Genomic DNA, 21,388 nt, shown 5'->3' on the forward strand with positions numbered 1-21,388 from the left:
AGTCCCTGTTAGTAAACAATGATGTCAGTTTAAGATAGCAGCTGCCTGATCTCCCTTTGCCATGAATATATTCTGAGGCTGATATGTGTCTGAAAGTATTTACATCATAGGTTAAAAATACCTGCTCTGCTTATCCTCTCTCAAATTCAAATGGGAAATCCCATCTATTCCTCATCAAATTCCTCATCTATTCTATAATCCTCATCTATTCCTCATCATCAAAGGGAGGAGAGCTGGTCTTGTGGTAGCAAGCATGACTTGTCCCCATAGCTAAGCAGGGTCTGACTTGATGTGTGAGCACTCAATATATTCCCCTCAGGGGATGAAGCCATTCTGGGAAGAGCAGAAGGTTTCAAGTTCCCTCCCTGGCTTCTCCAAGATAGGGCTGAGAGAGATTCCTGCCTGCAACCTTGGAGAAGCCACTGCCAGTCTGTGAAGACAATATTGAGCTAGATAGACCAATGGTCTGACTCAGTATATGGCAGTTTCCTATGTTCCCATGTTCCTAAATTCTCAATATAAGAGCTAAATCGCATTATGCTGTTCTACGCTGATCTTTCTGTGTGGCTTGAAGGTGTCTGCCTCTCCTCTTGCAGCTGCATCATCCTGACAAGAGAGATAAAGTGAAAGGGATTCTTCACTCTCTCTTTTCTTTCTCTTTGAACATGGGTATGATTTCTGAAATGCTTCTCCTCATGAAACTAAGATAGCAAAGTCACTATGTAAGAACTTTACCACTTCACAAACATATGAATGTAAAGTGGTGCATATTGTGGGGGGAGGGGGGAACGCAACTTCACATATACACTGATGGAGTCCAAACTGTCAGTGACTGACCAGGAGAGAGATCTTGGGGTCATGCTGGACAGCTCATTGAAAGCACTGACTCAGTGCACAGCAGCTGTGAAAAAGGCAAATTCCATGCTAGGGATCATTAGGAAGGGAATTGAAAATAAAAATGCTAATATTATAATGGTGTGGTTGCATTTGGAGTACTGTGTACAATTCTGGTCACCACATCTAAATAAGGACATTGTAGAATTGGGAAAGGTGCAGAAGAGGGCAACCAAGATGATCAGGGGCCTGGAGCACCTTCCTTATGAGGCTACAGCATCTGGGGCTTTTTAGTTTGGAAAAAGAGGCGACAACAGGGAGACATGCTAGAGGTGTATAAAATTATAGATGGAGCAGAGAAAGTGGACAAAGAGAACTTTTTCTCCTTCTCTCACAGCACTAGAACCAGGGGTCATCCCATGAAACTGAAGGCCAGGAAATTTAGGACCTAAAAAAGGAAGTACTTTTTCACAAGGCGCATAATTAATCTATGGAATAGTCTGTCATTGGATGTGGTGATGGCCACTAGCTTGGATGGCTTTAAGGGGGCATAGACAAATTTATGGAGGACAGGTCTGTCAATGGTTACTAGTCTGGTGGCTATAGGCCACTTCTAGCCTCAGGCAAGATGCCTCTGAATACCAGTTGTAGGGGGGCAACAGTAGGAGAGAAGAACCTAAGAACATAAGAACAGCCCTGCTGGATCAGGCCCAAGGCCCATCTAGTCCAGCATCCTGTTTTGCACAGTGGCCCATCAGATGCCGCTGGAAGCCACAGGCAGGAGTTGAGGGTGTGCCCTCTATCCTGCCATTACTCCCCTGCAACTGGTACTCAGAGGCATCCTGCCTATGAGGCTGGAGGTGGCCCACAGCCCTCCGACTAGTAGCCGTTGATAGACCTCTCCTCCATGAAGTCATCCAAACCCCTCCATCCAGGTTGTTGGCTGTCACCACATCCTGTGGCAGAGAGTTCCACAAGTGGATCACGCGTTGTGTGAAAAAGTACTTCCGTTTGTTGGTCCTAGACCTCCTGGCAATCAGTTTCATGGAGTGACCCCTGGTTCTAGTGCTGTGTGAGAGGAAAAAGAATTTCTCTCTCTCCACTTTCTCCACACCATGCATGATTTTACAGACCTCTATCATGTCATGTCATGTCAGAAGGAGTGCCCTCACCTCTTGCCTGTGGGCTTCTCAGAGGCATCTGGTGAGCCACTATGGGGAACAGGTTGCTGGACTAGATGCTGTTCTTATGTTCTAAATTCAGTCCTGGGCTGGTTCAGACAATATTCCAGCCAGTCCTGCAACACTTTCTTTATATTGCATTTATTGTATAGTATTACTGTTTTACAACTTGTGCTGGTCAACGACCGTAATAAAGATTATGGAATATTCCAGCCAGTCCTTTTAACTTAAATGTGATGGGGAGGAGTGTAGGCGAACATGACTCTTTGTCTGCTAGCATGTTGATGCCCCATTGTCTCATTGAACAAGGGGGCAGTTTGATCCAAACCAAACCTGCCTGCCCCTCTCAATTAGGCAGTACAGGATGACAGACACATGGGGTGGCAGAGGACGTGCCCTTCCCCACATGCTTCAAAGAGCTGCTTGGAGGGTCATTGGAACTGACAATCAGTGTTTCTGACTATTTCTCTTGTCCTCACTCCCTTCTCTATGGCCTATCTATGACTGCTTCTTTAGATTCGAACTCTTGCCTGGCTTGGATTTTGATTATTGTTTGGTGGTTGGCGGGGGATTGCCCAAACACTTGGTTGGGCTTGTGTGGTGGTTTATGTTCTTAAGACTTGTATCTTTGAACCCTTAAGTAGATTGAGAGTATAGCCAGCTGAGGGAAGTTAGCATATACAGTAAAAGAGGAATAAGCAACAGCAGTGCTTTAGCCTTGAGTTGAGTTGTATTGCTGTTTGGAAGCTGCTTTCAATCAAGTCTTTGAACCTTTCTGTTGCTTGCTTCTGGCTATAACAGTTTGCTTCACGTGGCACCCAGATCTAGTTTATAACTCAGCTGGATCTAGACTAGGAGCTGAGTTATGTTACCTCCATCATGAGGTATTGCATGGAATCCTGCTGCATGTTGCCTTGCAGAACCAGGAAGAATGGGATGGACTTCTCCCAAGGAGAGGTAGTGAGTGTCAGGACTTGAGGCCATCTCCAGCCACTGCTTGCTGAAGCCAGACTGGGAAAGGAAAAAGAAGGCAGCTCCAGGGAGGAAATAATGAAGCCAAGGAGCCAATGCCTTGCTTCCTTCTCACTGGAACTACCTATATGGATGGGCAGGTGTGGAGGTGACTCTTCTGCCATTAGGAGCAAACTGCAGTTTTTCTGCCACCATCCCATCCCTCCAGTGATCCATAGAGGCAGTATCAGAGAAAAGAAAGCACAGCAATAGTCCTCTAACTAGAGCTTTGCTCTTTCTGTCCTGATCTTGCCTAGCTTTGACAAGCAGTGGCAGATCATTCCTAATGCTCACACATGCTATGAAAGAACTTCAGACCTGGCTATCCATTTGGAACTCTCAAATTCAGACAGCAGAGAGATATATTCCATGCATTGCCTCTTTATGGGGGTAATGGTTGAATCAACACGCACTCCTCTGCTGCAAAATTCTGATTTGGGAAGGGGGAAGAAACCAAAACAAAACCCTGATAAACAACTCATGCAGACATACCCTTGGATCTCTCTCTCTCTCTCTCTCTCTCTCTCTCTCTCTCTCTCTCTCTCTCTCTCTCTCTCTCTCTCTCACACACACACACACACACACACACACACACACACACACACACACACACACCATTAAGTTTTGAAGTGGTCTGGCCGTCAGGAGATGGTTACCTTTTGGCTGTAGATGGATATTAATTCTCATGAATGTGCCTTCAAATGGCGATAACTGGTATTTATCACATGTGGGGTGGGGGGGAGCTTAAGAATGAACATGTTCTCTGATGTGCTATGAACTGTCACCACATGGTGGCACATTCATTACAAAAATTGAGCTGTGTGAAATGTCATTGGCTGCCACAGGGCTTCCCAACCTTTCATGGCTAGGGATGAAGGAAGCTGCAGCCCAACAACATCTGAGGACCCAAAATTGGGACCCTGCTCTACCTGCTCATATTCACAAAACAGTAGTTTTCTTCTCCTTTGAATATTATTTGCGTAGAAACATCTATTACATTATATAATCACCAAGGGAGAAACTAGCCTTCTTCTTTTTAATGTATCAATTACTTTAGCCAGCAGACACACCTCCCCTCCTTCATGCCCTTGACCATTCTGTCTGTTATCAATAGGGGAGGATGAAATGGAGTGGCAAATTAACCTACATGGATACCGCTAGACTAATGAAGCTAATTGGTTAAGATAGTTCACAAAGATTCAGACCAGTATAGCTGATGAATCTTCCAGATATTTCCTCCATTTGACAAGCAAAGGATGCATTTGTAGGCATTTGTTGACTCTCATAGTGTCTTCATGGGATGGTGTGAATTAGAGGTGTGCAAAACTTTTTGAAGTCAGAACATTCCACCTCGAAATGGGACATTTTTTAGTGTTCTGAGCTCAGAACAGAACGCCCTAAAAGCGGGGGGGGGGGGGGCTGTTCCAAACTTGGAACGGAATGACCTTGTTCCAAGTTGGAATGTTCATGGTGGTCAGAACTTTCTGGCGGAACAGGGCCATTCCGTCAGAACAACCAGCTCCATTATTCTTCCACTTCTGGTTCACTGGCTTTATTGGAGTTTCATTGATAGGAAGATTACATCAGGCAAACAGATTCTTTAAAAGTTCATCTATATTTGAATATTTGTTTTCTTTCATTTTTCTTCTTAGTCGCAATGGCTGTGTCCTTGGCCCTGTAGCCTCTTCTGATATCTACAAGAACCCCAAGGTCTACAACAAGGTAAATGTAGTAGCAACAATCTCTCTACTCCTATTTTGCCATTATGTGGCCAATATATAAATAAGATGTTTGTTTTTATCATGTAAAGTGATTTGATTCTAGGCACCTCTTTGTTTTGTGTCTTTTATTGGCATTGTTTATGGTCAGAACTGGGTGGAATTGTCTGCAGAGAATCACACTATTCTTTTGCTTACAATTCCTATTAAAGGTCATGGGGACTCTCTGCTGCACTGCATTATACTGTGTACCCACATGCCATGCTCTCTTCAGTTCCTGCACTTTTAAAAGTACCTGCTAATTCCAGGCACAAGAGAGCATGCAAGATCATGTCCCCCTGTCGGAAATGTTGTGGAAGCCAGACAAAGGAAGCCCAATATGCATTCTCTCCACTATTTATTTATTTATTTATTTATTTACCGCCTGATATGTATAGAATTTAAAATATTTAAAAGTCAACACAGATTAAAACGTGGCACAATAAAAATAGCATAAAACAGTTATTAAAATAAATTATTAAAATTTATTAAAAATTAATTCTAATTAAAAGCCTGCAAGAACAGGAGAGTCTTGAGGGCCTTCCTGGAAACAAACAGAGAAGGAGATGCTCTTATTTCAGCAGGGAGCATATTCCAAAGCCCTGGGGCAGCCACAGAGAAAGCCCGGTCATGGGTCGCCACCAAACGAGCTGATGGCAACCATAACCAGACCTCTCCAGAAGATCGTAACGGGAGGCAGGGTTCATGACAAAGGAGGTGCTCTCTTAAATAGCCTGGCCCCAAGCCATTAAGGGCTTCATAGATAATAACCAGCACTTTGTATTACACCCGGAAACATATCGGCAGCCAGTGTTAAAACTGGTGTTATGTGGTCCTTTCGTGTTGTCCCAGAGACCAATCTGGCTGCCACACTCTGTACCAATTGTACGTAGTTTCAGGACTATGTACAAAGGCAGCCCTACGCAGAGTGCATTACAGTAGTCAAGTCTGGAGGTTACCAGCATATGTACCACTGTTTTAAGGCCATTCACCTCTAGAAATGGACGTAGCTGACATATCAGCCGAACGATAAATCAACCACCTGATAAAAAGTGCTCCTGGCCACTGCCTCAACCTGAGAAACCAGGGAGAGCTGGTTATGCAACATGGCTGGGAGTCTACTTTATGGCACCCTTTGCCTAATTGCAAGGCCTGCCTAGCTGAGTAGGAAAGACACCTTATTAATCTTTGACAAAGAATAAAAACTATGTAGATCTAGAAAAACTTTCCCCACTCCTTTTTTCCTGTTTCTGTAGAAACAGAGAGCCTATTTGGATACATCCAAGTGTCCCCTCCCAGACATGACAAGAACACGTTTTGCTTCCCCTCCCAACATGCCATTCTTCTTTTTCTAATCATGTGGTGGTGATTTGAACCACTCCCCCACATAATTAGAAAAAGGGGAATGGCATGCTGGAGGAAAGCAGGACATGCTTGAGCATATCCCTAATGGCAGGTGGAAAGTGCTGGCTCAGACATAACATTCAAGCCAGTCCAAAAAAATGAATCATTCATGGGATTTTTCTTGTAAAAGGAAATCAGCAACTCTTATCAAATGGATGCCCCAATTCAACTAGGGACTATAGAATTGAAATGGGCTTCTATATCCCTGGTTAGTTGGGGATAAATGGTAGCCATGTGTGCAGTTCCATAGCCTGATGCAGCATTGAAAACTGTGCACAAATGGCTTTCTTTTTTTTAAGCTAGTATCCCACCAACCACCTGCTCTGGAGAGAGCTGGGGCTGGACTTAGTTTTCCTCCCCTTCCACTGCTTTCCAACCTAGGAACATAGGAAGCTGCCATATACTGAGTCAGACCAGTGGTCCATCTAGCTCAGTATTGTCTACACAGTCTAGCAGCAGCTTCCCCAAGGTTGCAGGCAGGAATCTCTCTCAGGCCTATCCTGGAGATGCCTGGGAGGGAACTTGGAACCTTCTGCTCTTCCCAGAGTGCCTCCATCCCGTAAGGGGAACATCATACAGTGCACACACTTGTAGTCTCCCATTCATATGCAACCAGGGTGGACCCTGCTTAGCAAAGGGGACAAGTCATGCTTGCAACCTCAAAACCAGCTCTCCTTCCTAACAGCTCTTTGTGAAGATTCCAGCTTTTAAAAAGAGGCTCCATGACAGCCACAGAGCCAGCCAAACGGTGGCTTGGGTCCAGCTCCACTCAGTGGCCCCCTCCAGTTCCGCCCGTGTGTGTGATGTCATGTGCTCAGGGGCATGGCTCTGGCTGCAGAAGAGCCCAAGCAAACTCCCCCCCTCCCACCTGGGCTGCCGAGAGCCTGAGCGAACTCTCTGTTTGTTATTTCAGGCAGAGCCGGCTATTCGATAGGATATTTTCGAAGAGAAAGGGGGAAACATCCTATCAGGCAGCCAGCGCTGCCTGTTATAGAGCTCGCTCGGTCTCTCAGCAGCCCGGGCCATGCCCCCTTTGTGTGTGACATTAAGCACAAAGGGAGTGTGGCCCGGGCTGCCGATAGCCCAAGCGACCTCTCAGCTTGTCATTTCAGGCAGCATCGGCTGCCTGATAGGATGTTTTCCCCTTTCTCTCCTTCTCTGGAGGGAGAGAAAGGGGAAAACATCCTATAGGGTTCTTTGAACCTGTTTGCACAATGTTGGCTACGCCTCTGCTCCATGCCCTAAGTTCCAGTTGCTCCTGCTCATGCTATGGTGGCTGACATTGCAACGTTTATTCTTAACCAGCTCCTTTTTAAAACAATAAATAGACATTTAAAGCTTTTCTATGTGCCTCACCTGAATAACCTGTTGCCTGCTTTATCACATGATCATAGCCAATTATATTGCAATTTTCTGATAGCAATGTACTCATACTGAAATTAGTGCTGGGTGCAAAGTTCTGTACCCTGAGAATCTCTTTTGTTATAAGCAAGGTTCTAATCCTTAGGACTAGCCAATATAGCCTAGCTATACAAATAAGCTACTGGAAAGTATGCAAGCAATGCCAGGAGAAATCTCACAAGTAAAAAAAGGGTTCAGCAAGATTTCTAGTGGCAGAACTTCAGTCCTCTGCATTGTTCTTTGCCCTCCCTCTGACTTGCAGAAACATAATAATGATAAATGAAGGGAAATGGGCACATTCAGGGGTGTAGTAGAGGGGAACGTGCAGGGATGGAGTGCCAGTACTTCTCAGCTTCTCTGGCTGTTGGGGTGGGCATGGCCATGGGGGCCGTCACGGAGAGCGCCTGCACTTCTGAATTTGCAACTGCATCACTGGGCACATTTGCTGAATCTGCATTACTTATACAAGTTGCAGAATTCCACTTTTCTTAGCACAGAGTTTGGGATACCTTTAGTGCAGAATTATGGGCCAATTTAAACAATACTCTGATGAACCCATTGAAATGCATGCAAGAATGGTGTGGACATCCACATTCCTCCCGCATTCTACTTAGCTTGCCACATTCTAATTGCACGGGGGAATAACCTGAACTAGCTGTCATTGCACTGTTTTACTGTTACCTTCGAGTAGAATTAAAATTGCCTGTTAAGTAAGCACACACACACCCCTCCCTATATGATTAGACAATGGTGTGCTGGGGGGAGATGTGAGTGCCCCCCACCCTGCTCTTCCTAACGCCTATGCATTTAGCATGGACTGGTTAGAGTATTATCCTAACCAACTCTGTGGTTGTTTTTGTTGATTTAAAGCATAGCATAGACCATCCTGGTCATCAGAGAAAAAGCAGGACATTGTGTTGGTCAGGCAGTGCCTCTGGCTTGCCCTTCATTCTTCAGCTGGGTGATTTCCAGATTACACGCTACAACAGCAGTGAAATGCTTTGGCTTGGCAGGATTGTATTGAAAACGTAAATAAAAGGTCCAGCTTTTGTTGTGCAAAGCCACCAGCAGGGGGAGCTTGTTTAAACCTCCCACAACGGGAAAATACAGCAACTTTTTGGCGACACACATGCAACGTTGTAGCATTGTAAGGCAAAGATAAAACCTGAAAGAAGGCATTGGAAATGTGAATGGCACCTTGCTGTCTGCAGGGACTGCAGTGTCACAACACAGGAAGTACGGAAGCACATTTAGCAGATATGCAGCGACACTGCTGCAGCGTGTAATCTGGAAAGCGCCCTGGTCTCTCCTTCTGCTTTCCTTTTCTCCACATACTAAAGCACAACATCTATCTGACGCTTGTCAATATCTCTCTTGCAGGTCCAAGAAATAGAAGGGATTAAAATTGTCACCTACTGCTCCCCACTCTACTTTGCTAACTCAGAGATATTCAGGGAGAAAGTTATAGCCAAGGTAAGAAATAATCTCGGTGTCCAAGTGTTGACAAACAATTCTACCACATTTCAGGGGCAAGCTGTACTTTATGTTAATCATGTGCTTGGCCTTGACATGCTTAGTTTTAGTTTAATCAATAGCGGCTATGGGGGCCCTGATCTGCATCAGGGCCATGATAAATGGGGGAAGGTGGCTTTAACCCTTTGCCACCTCCATGGTCCCAGTCAAGATTGGATTCACTCTGTAACTATTCTTGCTCCAGGAGGAAACAAGAAGCCACAGGGGACAATCTGGATCATACCCTTCTAACTGCTACAGAATAAAGCAAAATTTAAAAGCACATCAGGGCCAAGTACACTGTTAACTCAACATATTAACACCATTCACACAATCCTGTACAACAGGGCAGGGAGAACGGGGGGTGGGGGTGGGGGGAGGCAGGATCACTCTTACCTTCCCCCCAGACAATCCTTTGCTTTGCTTGAGCCGTGCCACTCGCACGCCCACACAAGTCACGCTGCCAGAAGCAGTGCAGCCATCTGGAAGCTGGGGGAATGCAGCCTGGCCTTTAGAAATCCCACAATGCACTGCATGAGGAGTGAGGTGCATTGGGGGATTTCCCCATTGCCGGGCACTCTAGCCACCCAGCTCTGTGGCTGCTCAGGCTGCAGGCAGCAGAGCAGCCACACAACTGGGGACCCTTCTACCTCAGTAAAAGCCCAGTGGGGGGTCAGGCTACCTGGCAGGGCAGCACCGGGATCGGGACCAATCCTGGCACTCCACACAAGCAGGCCTACCCGGGTAGGACTTTGCAAGCCCAAGTAGGGCTGCTTGTGTGAACAGCCCCACAGTCTGAAGTTCAGAAGAACCAGATCTCATACCGAAATAGTTTCTCTCATCAAGCTGCTTTCCCCACCACAGGTTTCTAGACCTTTGATTAAATCTCTTGAATTATATTTTAACATTAAAGTAGCCATAACAAGTCTCTGATTTTGACTGAAGCAGTAGTGTGTGTGTGTGTGTGTGTGTGTGTGTGTGTGTGTGTGTGTGTGTGTGTGTGACTCTTTCCTCTCTGCCATTTTTCCAATTTGAATTCTGCCCCACCCCTAAAATTGCTATCAGTCCTGCAGAAGAAAAATACAGGGTGTTTTTCACACAGCAGGTTTTACTGCAAGTTTACTGTGAGGTTTTACTGTGAGTTCGAAGTTGCCCCCCCTCCAAAAAAAAGATGCAAAAAGTGGATATTTTTACCCAGGATAAAAATCGGGCTACACTCTAATGCACAACGAAAAACCCGAGTCATAGGTGAAGTGCCCCCTGAGAGCTCGCAGGGACTTTGGGGCAGACCTGGCCAATATGTGAATGCAAACCCTCCATTCCAGAGGAGACGCGAGCTAAAAGCCCTGTGTGAAAAACACCCAGGTATCCATGCTTTGTTTTAGAATTAGAATTAATGGTGACTTCAGTAGAATCATTTAGATTGGGAAAATAGTGTGGAAGAGAGAGCTGTTCACTCCTTCACAAAGCACTGTTGCTCCACCGAACACCTCCCGACACAACGTTGTTTTGTTTTGTTTTGTTTTTACATTTTAAAAATGTCTGTACCTTTACTTCCTTTGGGGGAGTTCCTTGAGGCAGCGGGGGGATCCGTGGAGGTTCCCCCTCCCCCTGCCGGCCTCAATGCAGCCCGAACCAGCCCATTCGGCCAGCTCTTTGGCCCATTTGAGCCTTCCCCCTCGGTGCAGCGGCCATTTTGGATACCACTGTGCGGTGGTGCCCAAAATGGCCACCGCGCCAAGGGGGAAGGCCTGAACAGGTCAAGGAGCTGGCCGAACAGGCCGGTTCGGGCTGTGTTGAGGCCAGCAGGGGGAGGGGGAATGAACCGAACCAGGGGGGCTTCGAGGGGGTGCCCGACCGAACTGGCCCAGTCAGGTTCGAGTTCAATCTGGACTCGAATTGAACCGGGCCAGCTGGTTCCGTTTACATCCCTAAGAGCAAGCACTCCCTTAGCCCCATTTTTAAAAATCCTGTACAGTGCTGGCTGCTTTTAGCCGGTGCTGTAGCAGTAACAGGTGCCCACCTGTTGCTGTGGGGATCCCCATGGGACAATGCATCCTGGCCCCCGACCCTCTGCGCTGCCTGGGGCAGTGGAGGATCATCTGGGTGTGCGGTGAGTGCGCCCAGCAACAGAGGAGCAGTCGTCTGTGGGGAAGGTGAGTTTAAACAGCCTTCCCCATCACCAGCCCGGTAGCCCTCTTACTCAGTTATGAGAATGGGCTCTTTATGGTTGTGTGCTACAGTTCCAAACTAAGAGCACAGGTCAGGTAAACATCTCCTAAGAAAATGATAGCAACTGCTAATGGCAGAGGAACTACATTTCTGGTAATGCTTAGAAATTCCAGCTGTGAACCATATCTCAAATTGCTAAAGATACACTGCAATAATAATAATAAGGAAGAAGAGTTTGTATTACCATAATACTATCTCTTATGGAAAACTCCAGGCTTGTGTTGACATCTACGAGATAAAACACAAGGACACAAATCCAGCTTACTACCTTTTCTTTGAACAGACTGGTGTGGATCCTATAAAAGTCTACTTGGCCAGGAAAAAATATGTGAAGAATCAGGAAAAGGTGGCAGCAGCAGCAGCAGCACACAAAACAAGCAAACTGAAATCCATCTTCCAGAAGAACAAGGTAACTGAGCATCTTTCCTGGCTATGAATCATGTCCTCACTGAATGGATTAGAGGAGTTGCCTTGTTGGAAGGGCAGGGCACAGCCTTCCTGAGGATGGGAAGATACCCTTACTTGCATTAGCCACATATAAAATTGTGGAGCTGTGTGCAGCAGTGCTGGAGAGACTACACACAGCCTACAGTTGCTGCTGCAGAACAGGGGTTGCTGGGCTTTGCTTCATCTGAGCAAATGTTAAAGGGCTACATTTCCCCCCTGCTAACTCAGCAAAGTGTTGGTTCTCTTATATTTAGCAGGAGGAGAGCTACTATCCCTATTCAAACCCAGCACAGCATCCCTCCAGTGGTTATATTTCCTTAGATTGTGAGCCCTTCTAGATAGTTTGTGGGCCCTTTGGGACAGTCTCATTTATTAATTATTTTTCTAGGTAAACCTCTAACATTAACATTATTGATGCGTCTATAGTCCTGTGCCCACATAACATTATCTATGACATGGATTCCAGCTCTGTATGATATGGACCTTGGGGATCTGATCCCGATTTCCAACATGCCCATAATCATGCTTTTTGTTCTTTTTTTAATCTGCTGTTTTTATGGTGTTCGTGCTTGCTCTTTTGAGTTCATGTAATGATATTTGATGGTCTTTGATGGTCTTTGATTTTTAATTCTTGTTCTTAAGGTATTTTTGATGTTTTGCTAATTGGAATCCAACAATACAGAAAGGCAGTATATCTCTCTCACAGACACACACTTATCTTGAATCTACCACCTCTTCATTTGCTGCAGGCTATGTCCCTGCAAGAGCTCCAGAAGGATTTTGAAAGCACTTCTCCAACAGATACCAACAACAATCAAACAGCCGCCAATGGTGCCAGCATCTCCTATGTTGCATTCAACCTGACTGCGAAGTCTGGTAGACCAGTCAATGCTGAGTGTGAACAGGAAAGCACAGCTAGTCATCGGAGCAGCACCTGCAGTGTTATCCCAGCTGTAAATGCTGATCCTATAACTACAGCACCTCCTTTTGTCAACTTCCACACCATTATCCTGGATATGAGTGGAGTGTGCTTTGTGGATCTGATGGGTACAAAAGCACTGGGAAAGGTGAGTTGTACAATTTGTTTTTGTGATCTTGCATTACTCACTGAAGCTGCTGTGATTTGATATCAGTTGGGTGTTGGACAAAGTCTATCTGTTCATCCAAGTTCTTGGTGGATAATTCACTGTGGGTGTGGGGGGGTTGTGCTGCTTCTTTTAGTAGTGCTCTGTGAGCCCCAGGCATGTCAGGGTGCAGTGAGAGATATTTCAGCGGTCAATCAAGTGCTAACATCCCACCAGGGCAGAAAGCAGGACCCTGGAAAGTCCCAAGGGACTCAGTTAGGTATGTTTAAACAGGGCCGTGGCTTTGAAAAAAGGATTGGTAAACACAGGGTTGTTTGGGACTAGCTTTAGTCAGTTGTAAGGAGTGGCGACTGAGAATGAAATGCTGAACCTGTAAAACCCAGGTCAGTAGATGTCAAGATGAGATCAAGGGTCAGAAGTCAGGAATACGCAAGAAAGAGACTGCTGGCATGAAGCAACAGCATGAGACAAGAAAAACTGAGAAGCCAATAATATATATTGTGCAAGAGCAAGAGGTTTTCGAAACGGCGATTTACTCCTGCTTCACTGTGATTTGAGTTGAGGGGAGTTCAGACAGCGGGGGTGGTTACAGTGACTTTAATATGGTAAAGCAAGGTGGAGCAAGGCTGGAAATACAAAGTACATCTGATCATGATCAAATCTAACAGTAGCCAACATATTGCTTTAACTCTTTCCATAAGCCCTATGAGTTTTCTGTGTACACACACACAGCCGATAGGTCATGAGGTGTCTGGATAGACAAGGTCTGACTCTGGAGCAAGCCACAGAACAAGGAGATTCTGGTGCAACATATACAATAGTTCAGGATTCCTGACACCCAAGGTTTAGATGTTCTAGCCCAGTGTAGGTATTACCCTCTCTATTCATTGAACATATGAAAGGGAACGCATAGGGGTATAGGAGGCATGATACAGTGCTCCCCCTTCTTCCCGCTGTATACGTTCAACGAGCACAAGAGGGAACATCTGGATAAAGGCTCTTTTGAAAAGATATATCTTTTCCATGGTTTGTCAGCAGATGGTACTGAGAACTTATGCAGTGTTCTTAAACATCCTCTAGACATCCTGTTCCATCTCCCATTGGAATTTGCGCTGACATTAGAATACATTACCATCTGGAAGAGGCCTAGGGCTATTCTGTAAAAGGAAGCGGGACACTTTTCAAAATTCAGTTCCTCTTGAGTTTTCTTCTTCTCATAATCACAGAAACAATTATCCTAACATATATCTAGAATTTGTAGTGAACCCTAATTGAATGTTCTCTAAGATACTGAGTTGTAAAGCTAATTGAGAGCAAATATTCTCTCCTCTTCCCTCTGTTTTTGCATTCTCCTTGTGTAGCTGTGCACTCACTATCAGAGGATTGGGATTAGAGTCTTCCTGGCAAATGTACAAGGTAAGAATATCACCATGTGTGCCATGCTTCATCGGTCTTCCATTTATGAGGGCCTTTATGGATAAAACCACTGCTGGAGGCAAGATACTGCATGTGATATGTGTTGCTACTCGTTAGTTTGTATGACTTCGTGCAGTGGCAAAGCATGGCTGGAGGGGGCCCTGGGGTGAGAAATGCGGGGATGGGCCCCTGCCCCCACCCCAACATAACACCACCCCTTCATTAGCCCTACCCACCCCCACCACCTTGGAGAGTGGGGGGATGCTGCCTGTGCTTCTCCATGCTGTTTCAGGAATTGCCAATAGCAGTGGCAGCAGCAGGAGCAGGGTGATATCCCACATGCTCTCAGAGGCAGTGGCGATACGTTCTGAGAGTGGACAGAAGGCTAGCGGCAGCTACCAAAGCAGCTTGGAGAAGTTCGGCCAGCTTTCTGACTCCTCTCAGAGGTGGCAATGATGGTGCAGAGGTGCAAGAACCCCTCCCGGGGTGGGGAGGCAGCTGGAAGTGCACAGATATATTGGTAGCACCGAGCTTTTGCACTCCCCCTGTCCTGCACCATTGTTGCTATGCTATGCCCCTGACTTCATGTGTATAACCAATGGGGAAGGCAATGGCTTCAGTTCTTACAATGGAAAATTTCCAAGTTCACTTACAGTGTAGCATGGGGACTGGTTACTACTGGCCACAGCTCAAGCTGTACTCTCAGTTTGTTTATACCACGTTCCTGTCCTTCTTAGCTTCAGTTTAACAAGGAAAGTAGGATATAAAATGCACAGGTGATGAGCTGTGAGAATGTTTAGGTAGGCTGATGCAAAAGTGCATCTTTTCTCAATGCAGAAAAAGGCTTTGAAAAGGGGACACAATTGGTGGCATTGCCATTTCCTAATTTTTAACAGAATTAGACTGAAAGATTTCACTCCTCTCCCTCCCTACTTATCTGTCTTTTTAATGCAGAACAGCTTCTGAGGTTGCCAGTCTGAGTGGAGGAACGGTAGGGGAAAGAGGTTACTTAACCCATTCTCTTCCCATCGTTTGTCCACTCAGAATTCCCAAGCTGCCTACCTGTGGGAGGACCCCATATCTCCCCGCCCCCAACAAACATCAGGACGCCAAGGATTCCTTCTCCTCTTCCTCCTCCTTCACATGCTCAGTTGCAAATTCCTCCTGCTTGCATTAAAAAAAGGATAATCATGAAGAAGTATTACACAACCGATTGTCACATGTAGTTTCTGTTCCTTTGTGCTAGTATTAAATATCCAAAATGACTTGGTTTTGTATCAATTCCCTGGTATAAACACATAATTATATTGTGACTCTCTTAGATAGGTAAAGGTATAAGTGTCTGGTGTTATATTAGGTATATTATATACCTATATTAAAGGTATATTAGTGTCTGGTGATTCATAGCAATGGCTACTTGTAGCCAAAAGGAAGGACTCATGAAAAGGGGTTTTTTTAAGTCACACAAAAGCAAATTAAAAGACAGAAATAAGAAGTTTACGTCATTGAAGGGTTGGCTATTTTGTTATGCTTGGCCGCATTTTAGTTCCAGTAAATCATTAGCTATCACTAATGGCTGTAAATCTGTGACTTTATTTAACCATAAGAGGTAGGATTATACCTAGCATTTCCTGGGATTTATTGTTCTTGCTAATAATGTATAATTGATATGTCAAAGCAAATTAAAACTGATTGGAGGGATAAAAGCCAGAAACATACTCTTTAGGAGTATAAGTGTTGATATTTTACTTTGACTGTGATTCTATCCTTCCTTCATTTTAACTTATTAAAAGTTATACTGTATATAAAAGAGAGATCATGTGCAACTTCTGCCTTTTGCCTTCAGTGGAATGGGAGCATCTAATTCAGAAACTACCATAAAACAGTATTGTTATCCTGCAAGAACTACAAGATTTCGTTACGTTGAATGTTTTTATCACAATGGCAATGGGACTTTGTGTTTCTTTAATATATTTTAGATACTGCTTTTAAAACCTTTGATGCAGCTTTTCCATTACAAGCATGAAACTGATGGACAGTATCTTGTGATTCGTTCTTGGTGGTAGAGCTCCAAGGAAGTTGCTAAATATAGTGAATCACAAAATCTTAGGGGTTAGTGACACAGTATCCTTCAATCCACTCTTTGTCCCCGGAGAAAAATTCTGCTGTGCTCAAACCAATTGCATCATGTTACCCCGAGAAACCCATTTTCCAACTTTCTAATTAATATTCTCCTGCTCAGAGTCCATCAGGCTTAGAACATAGCTGTATTGCTGTTTTGAAGCTCAGTTGCTATATACCTGTAAAATTCTACTAGTCACAAAAAATCCTCAGGTTTTAAAGGAACCAAATACAGCGAGTCACAAAATCTTAAGGGTTAGTGACACTGCATCCTTCTATCCACTCCTTAAACAAAGGAGACGTCTGTGCTGTGTTGGCCTTCTGCACTACATAAGCATTATTCTAACTCTATTGGACACAGTCCATTTTCCACAGGGATTCTAGTGAATAGGAAATGGACTTCTGACTCAAATAACTTTACAGCATACAACATGCTTTCATTTTGTTTATGTATCTTTGTCTCCTTCCACAGCCCAAGTGTATGATGACATTCGTACAGGGGGAGTCTTTGAAGAAGGAGGCCTTGAGCCCAGTCACCTCTTTGTGACCATCCATGATGCTGTTTTGTTTGCAACTATGAATGGCAACAGAGTCCCTCATTGTCCTACCTTAGAAGAGGTATGGATGATTCATTGTACTTGCCATTGTATGGCTCCCTTCTTTCCTTGGTGCCCCCTGTGCAGGTGTATGTGTGTGTTCTATTCTTCATTTTCAGACTCTGGTCAGCAACTTAGGTTATCTAGCAGGCTAGTTTAGAATAGACTATGGGCTCAGATGGCATACCCACAAGGATGTGCACTCTTGATTGCCAACCTTTTACTGACATATTTCCCACTTACAGACTCACTGGTGGTCATGTGAACCCACATTCACATGACCATCAGTGAGTGGTCTGTAAGTGGGGAATATGTTGGTAAAATGTCAGAAATCAAGAGTGCACACTCCTGGTGGGTGTGCCATCTGAGCCCAGTTCCCAAAATTCTCCACCCAACATTCTCCCAACTTCGGCAATCAAGGTCTGGAGATCAGGTGGAGAATGTCTTGAGGATGTCAGGCAGACATCAGGAAGGTTCAGATGTCAGGCCCGTGGAAGTGCACACTCTTGGTTGCTGACATTTCACCAGCATGTTCCCCGCTTACAGACTTGCTGATGGTCTTGTAAACCTGCCCACGGAAATACAGCCAAGGCTGTTTCCCTCTCATTCCCCACCATCTCTAGCTAGTCAGCCCCCTCTTGGTGGTTCATTCAGAAAGGCATATCACTGCTTAATGCTGCAGTTATCAGGGCAGTTCACACAATCACTATTAGAACAGGAGATGCCTGCTGCCCTAATTTGGGAGCTGTGTGCTGAATGAGGTAGAAGGGAAAGCCCTCCAACCCAGCTGCTGCATAGCAGACATGCACAAATAGTGCCTCCAGCCTTGGGTTTTAACACACATAGGATCAGCAAAAGGGAGTACGCATCGCCCAGCTCCCAAATTAGGGTAGGAGACTTAATTATGAACATGTGAACTGCCCCTGTCATATGATGAAGATACATGTGTGAATCAGCTTTCAACATTACTGTAACACAGCCTTGCTCAACTTCGGCCCTCCTGAAGATGTTGGCCTACAACTCCCATAATCTCTGGTTATTAGCCACTGTGGCTGGGGATTATGGGAGTTGTAGTTCAGAAACAGATGAGCGGGCCAAAGTTGAGCAGGCCTGCTGTAACAGAACTTATTTTCAAACCTATGTCCACACACAACAAACTAGCAGGAAAGACATTTCACACACACACACACACACACACACACACACACACACACTACATTCAGCTACTGAGGTCATGGGATAACTTTGCATTTCTTCATTTGCTTTACTCCACTTGATAAAGGATTTGCCAACCCAGCCTTCAGCGGACATGATGAAACATCTTATCTTTGCAATACAGCAACTATTTGCTCCTTAGAGATTTGCTGAAGGTGAAACCAGCTGGTTATCCTTTATATGTGGGACTAGGGTCAAAGTCCTTGCTCCACAGTGAAGGTGTGTCTAGTGGTGCTAGGTAGAAGACAGAAATGTAGGGCTTCAACAGTCTCTTTAAAAGTCCAGCCTACACCACACTCATGAATGTTTTGTGTTTAGAATCTTTATGGCAGGTGTTTTGTGCAGGGTCATAGCTAGGGGAGACGGGGCCCTTGTTCACTCCTCTCCCCAGCGGCCCCTCAGAGTGAGGGAGATCATGAAAAAATAGGGAGGGGTGGAGCTGGGGCCCCCTCAGGAGCTGGGGGGCCTGGGTTCTTTGAACCCATCCCCTCAATTACAGCTACAGCCCTGTGTTTGTGTACATGTATTTATTTTTAATCTGCATTTAAAGTATTTTCACTCCTTTTCTTGGTAGTAGCCTGTGTTGGAAAATTCTTCCAAGGTTCTTACTTGCTGTTTAAACCCATTGAACCCTACAAGAATAACTTTTAGCATTGTTGTGACACCACTGAAACCAAATCATTCACAGAACCAATGTCTTATGACCTGTTCTTATGATACATGTGTACGAATATATGGGTACATATGCATGATGCAACAGATGCAAAGTGCATATAGCTTTCTCATGTTTTTTCACTTGTAAATGGTAACCAGTGATTTGCCATTTTTTCTATATAGAAAAATCAAATAGAAGTCTCCATATCTGATGAATCTCTGGAAGACAGCAGCGCTGAATTCCAAAATTTAGAAGAGGTGAGCAAATGGAAAAGGTGGTAGTGAATGAGAAGTCTGAGCCATCCTTCAGACAGGCTGTCTTTTCAGTACATTTCTGACCTGTTCTAATACCTGGGCATCAGTTCTAACTCTTATCCTCTTGTCTTCTCCTAGGAGATGTTTGGAAGCATTTTTCATTCAGACACGCAGACAGCACTGTGAGCGCATAAGAAACACAGATGTGTTGGCATACCTTGAACTGAATCCTTAACCATGACATTCCTGTTATGAAGAAAGGACCCTGTGTCTGAATGGCAAGGACGGTGGCTTTTGTGCATTGTCAACATGGGGCTTTCACAACAGAGGCCACAATGCCTCTCGCCTGACATCCTCTTCTCATTCCATTCCTCTCTGCTTATGAAACTCAGAGCAACTGGCTCTTGAAGCAGATGGCATAACCAACAGAAGAAGGAACTCAGGGAATGGCCTTTGTCCAGAAAGAGCAGAAGAGCAGCAGGACTATTCCTACTTTTGTCTGGTCCCCATTCTCTTCATCTGACACTGCAAGCAAATGTTACATGCCAATGTGTATGTACACACATACTTAGGAACTCTTTCAAGAGTAAGCACCAGCCTTGTCTTTATGAGGAAACATGGAGAACATTTGATTGATCGCCAGACATAGCTCTCAGGAGGTGCAGCAACTTGGGCTTGCCAGAGTTCTGATTTTTCTAAAGTGTGCATGGATATCTATATTCACACTAGAATTTAACACCAGATTCAGCTGTCCAGTCCCTCCTTGGCTTTTTATCACTAAAATCTAATACAACCCTTCTTGTCTCCATAGTCTACGTGCATCAGTAGATTCTGTGACTATCAAGCATTTTGGGGGAACAAATGCTGTATTTTCTGTACTACTGAGCATCCTCACACCACTGCCTAGTAGTAGTGCTGCCTTCTCTGTTACAAATGCCATTTTCTTTTTCTTTTAGGAACCATTCCGTTCAGGAAAAAAAGTTCCTATTACTTTTCAGTAGGCACAAAATATGCAGAGAAGCCCTTTCGTAGTACTTTGAAGCAAGAAAATGAAGCATATCTGATGGATGGCCTAAATGTACATTGAAACCAAAGAGAATATTTTCATTGACTGTAATGGACATTTGACTAGTCCTTCTGTTTAGATATCTCAAATGAATAGCTGCTTCCACAGTATTTAGGTGTTCCAGCTCAACTACTAAACATTTACAAAACGTTCAGCTTAGGTTCATTTTGAGAAATAAACAATGCTTCCGAAGGGCCCAATTTCCTTGATCTGATTGCTAGTCCCATAAAGATGCCGGAATAAGGATAAATTGTATGTCTTAGATAGTTTATTACAAATATTTAGAGATTTAGCATACTTGATATTCCAAGTTTCACTTCATATGGAATTCAGGCTGAAGGACTCTAAACTGATTTACAAGCCAAAGCGTAGGGGTAGCATTTGTTCTATTATCTTATCCCTCTCAAGCTTTTTCTTTTCAAACACTAAATGGATTTTTATTAACATATGCCACAAAGAGAATCTACCTCTCAGGCAGACATGCCTGACTAGATAGCCTAGAAAAAGGTCTCTTGTTAATTTTATTTTGTGAATGCGAGGTAATTTTTCTATGAAAATGTGAATGATGCAAATTGCTATTGATGTTTTAGTTTTCTGTCATACATGCAGTCCCAAGATGTTGAATCTGTAAAGCCTGTGGCTTAAGGTAAAATGTTTTAAAGTGAATGCAAAACCTGACATATACAACACAAACCAAAGGACATGAAGAAATCCAAGTCTGTATATAGATTGTACTAAAATTTAGATATCTAAAAATGTCACTGTGTGTATTTGGTTTTAGGGGTCAGACATCTCCAGCAGTTTCCAAAGAAAATAAAAAATAAAAGCTACAAAAAAAGAAACTTGAAGTAGAAATGAAATGATCTAGTTTTCATTCAAACTATCTCATTGTTATCAATAGTGTAAAATCAATTAGATTTTGAATGTGTGCTTAATATAGTAATAAGTTTGGAACTTTTAAAATACATGGTTTTGAAGCTGAATCCAAGTCTTTGTTTATTTTTTAAGATTGTCTTAATAGAAAACTTGAGAGATATGCTGAATAAGATAATTCAGCTGGGCGCTTTCCAGATTACACACTAACAACAGTGTCACCACTGTCCACTAAGTATGATTCCACACTGCCTGTGTTTTGACATTGCAGTCTCTGCACGGTCAGCAAGGTGCCGTTTGCATTTCTGATGCCTTCTTTCGGAAATAA

General features: G+C 44.2%; 1 protein-coding gene across 1 annotated transcript in view; it reads left to right on the forward strand.

The window, feature by feature from the left end:
- SLC26A9 (solute carrier family 26 member 9) overlaps positions 1 to 20,188 on the forward strand; it is a 61,555-nt gene extending 41,367 nt beyond the window's left edge. Inside the window, exons 13-20 of the mRNA XM_053248532.1 lie at positions 4,679 to 4,748; positions 8,969 to 9,061; positions 11,616 to 11,741; positions 12,529 to 12,846; positions 14,226 to 14,280; positions 16,874 to 17,019; positions 19,050 to 19,124; positions 19,260 to 20,188. Coding sequence (XP_053104507.1) covers positions 4,679 to 4,748; positions 8,969 to 9,061; positions 11,616 to 11,741; positions 12,529 to 12,846; positions 14,226 to 14,280; positions 16,874 to 17,019; positions 19,050 to 19,124; positions 19,260 to 19,307 — 931 coding nt within the window. The 3' untranslated portion in view covers positions 19,308 to 20,188. The remainder of the gene's footprint in view (positions 1 to 4,678; positions 4,749 to 8,968; positions 9,062 to 11,615; positions 11,742 to 12,528; positions 12,847 to 14,225; positions 14,281 to 16,873; positions 17,020 to 19,049; positions 19,125 to 19,259) is intronic.
- Positions 20,189 to 21,388: the final 1,200 nt, after the last annotated feature.

Source organism: Hemicordylus capensis, chromosome 4 (genome assembly GCF_027244095.1).
Source record: "Hemicordylus capensis ecotype Gifberg chromosome 4, rHemCap1.1.pri, whole genome shotgun sequence".
NCBI lineage: Eukaryota > Metazoa > Chordata > Lepidosauria > Squamata > Cordylidae > Hemicordylus > Hemicordylus capensis.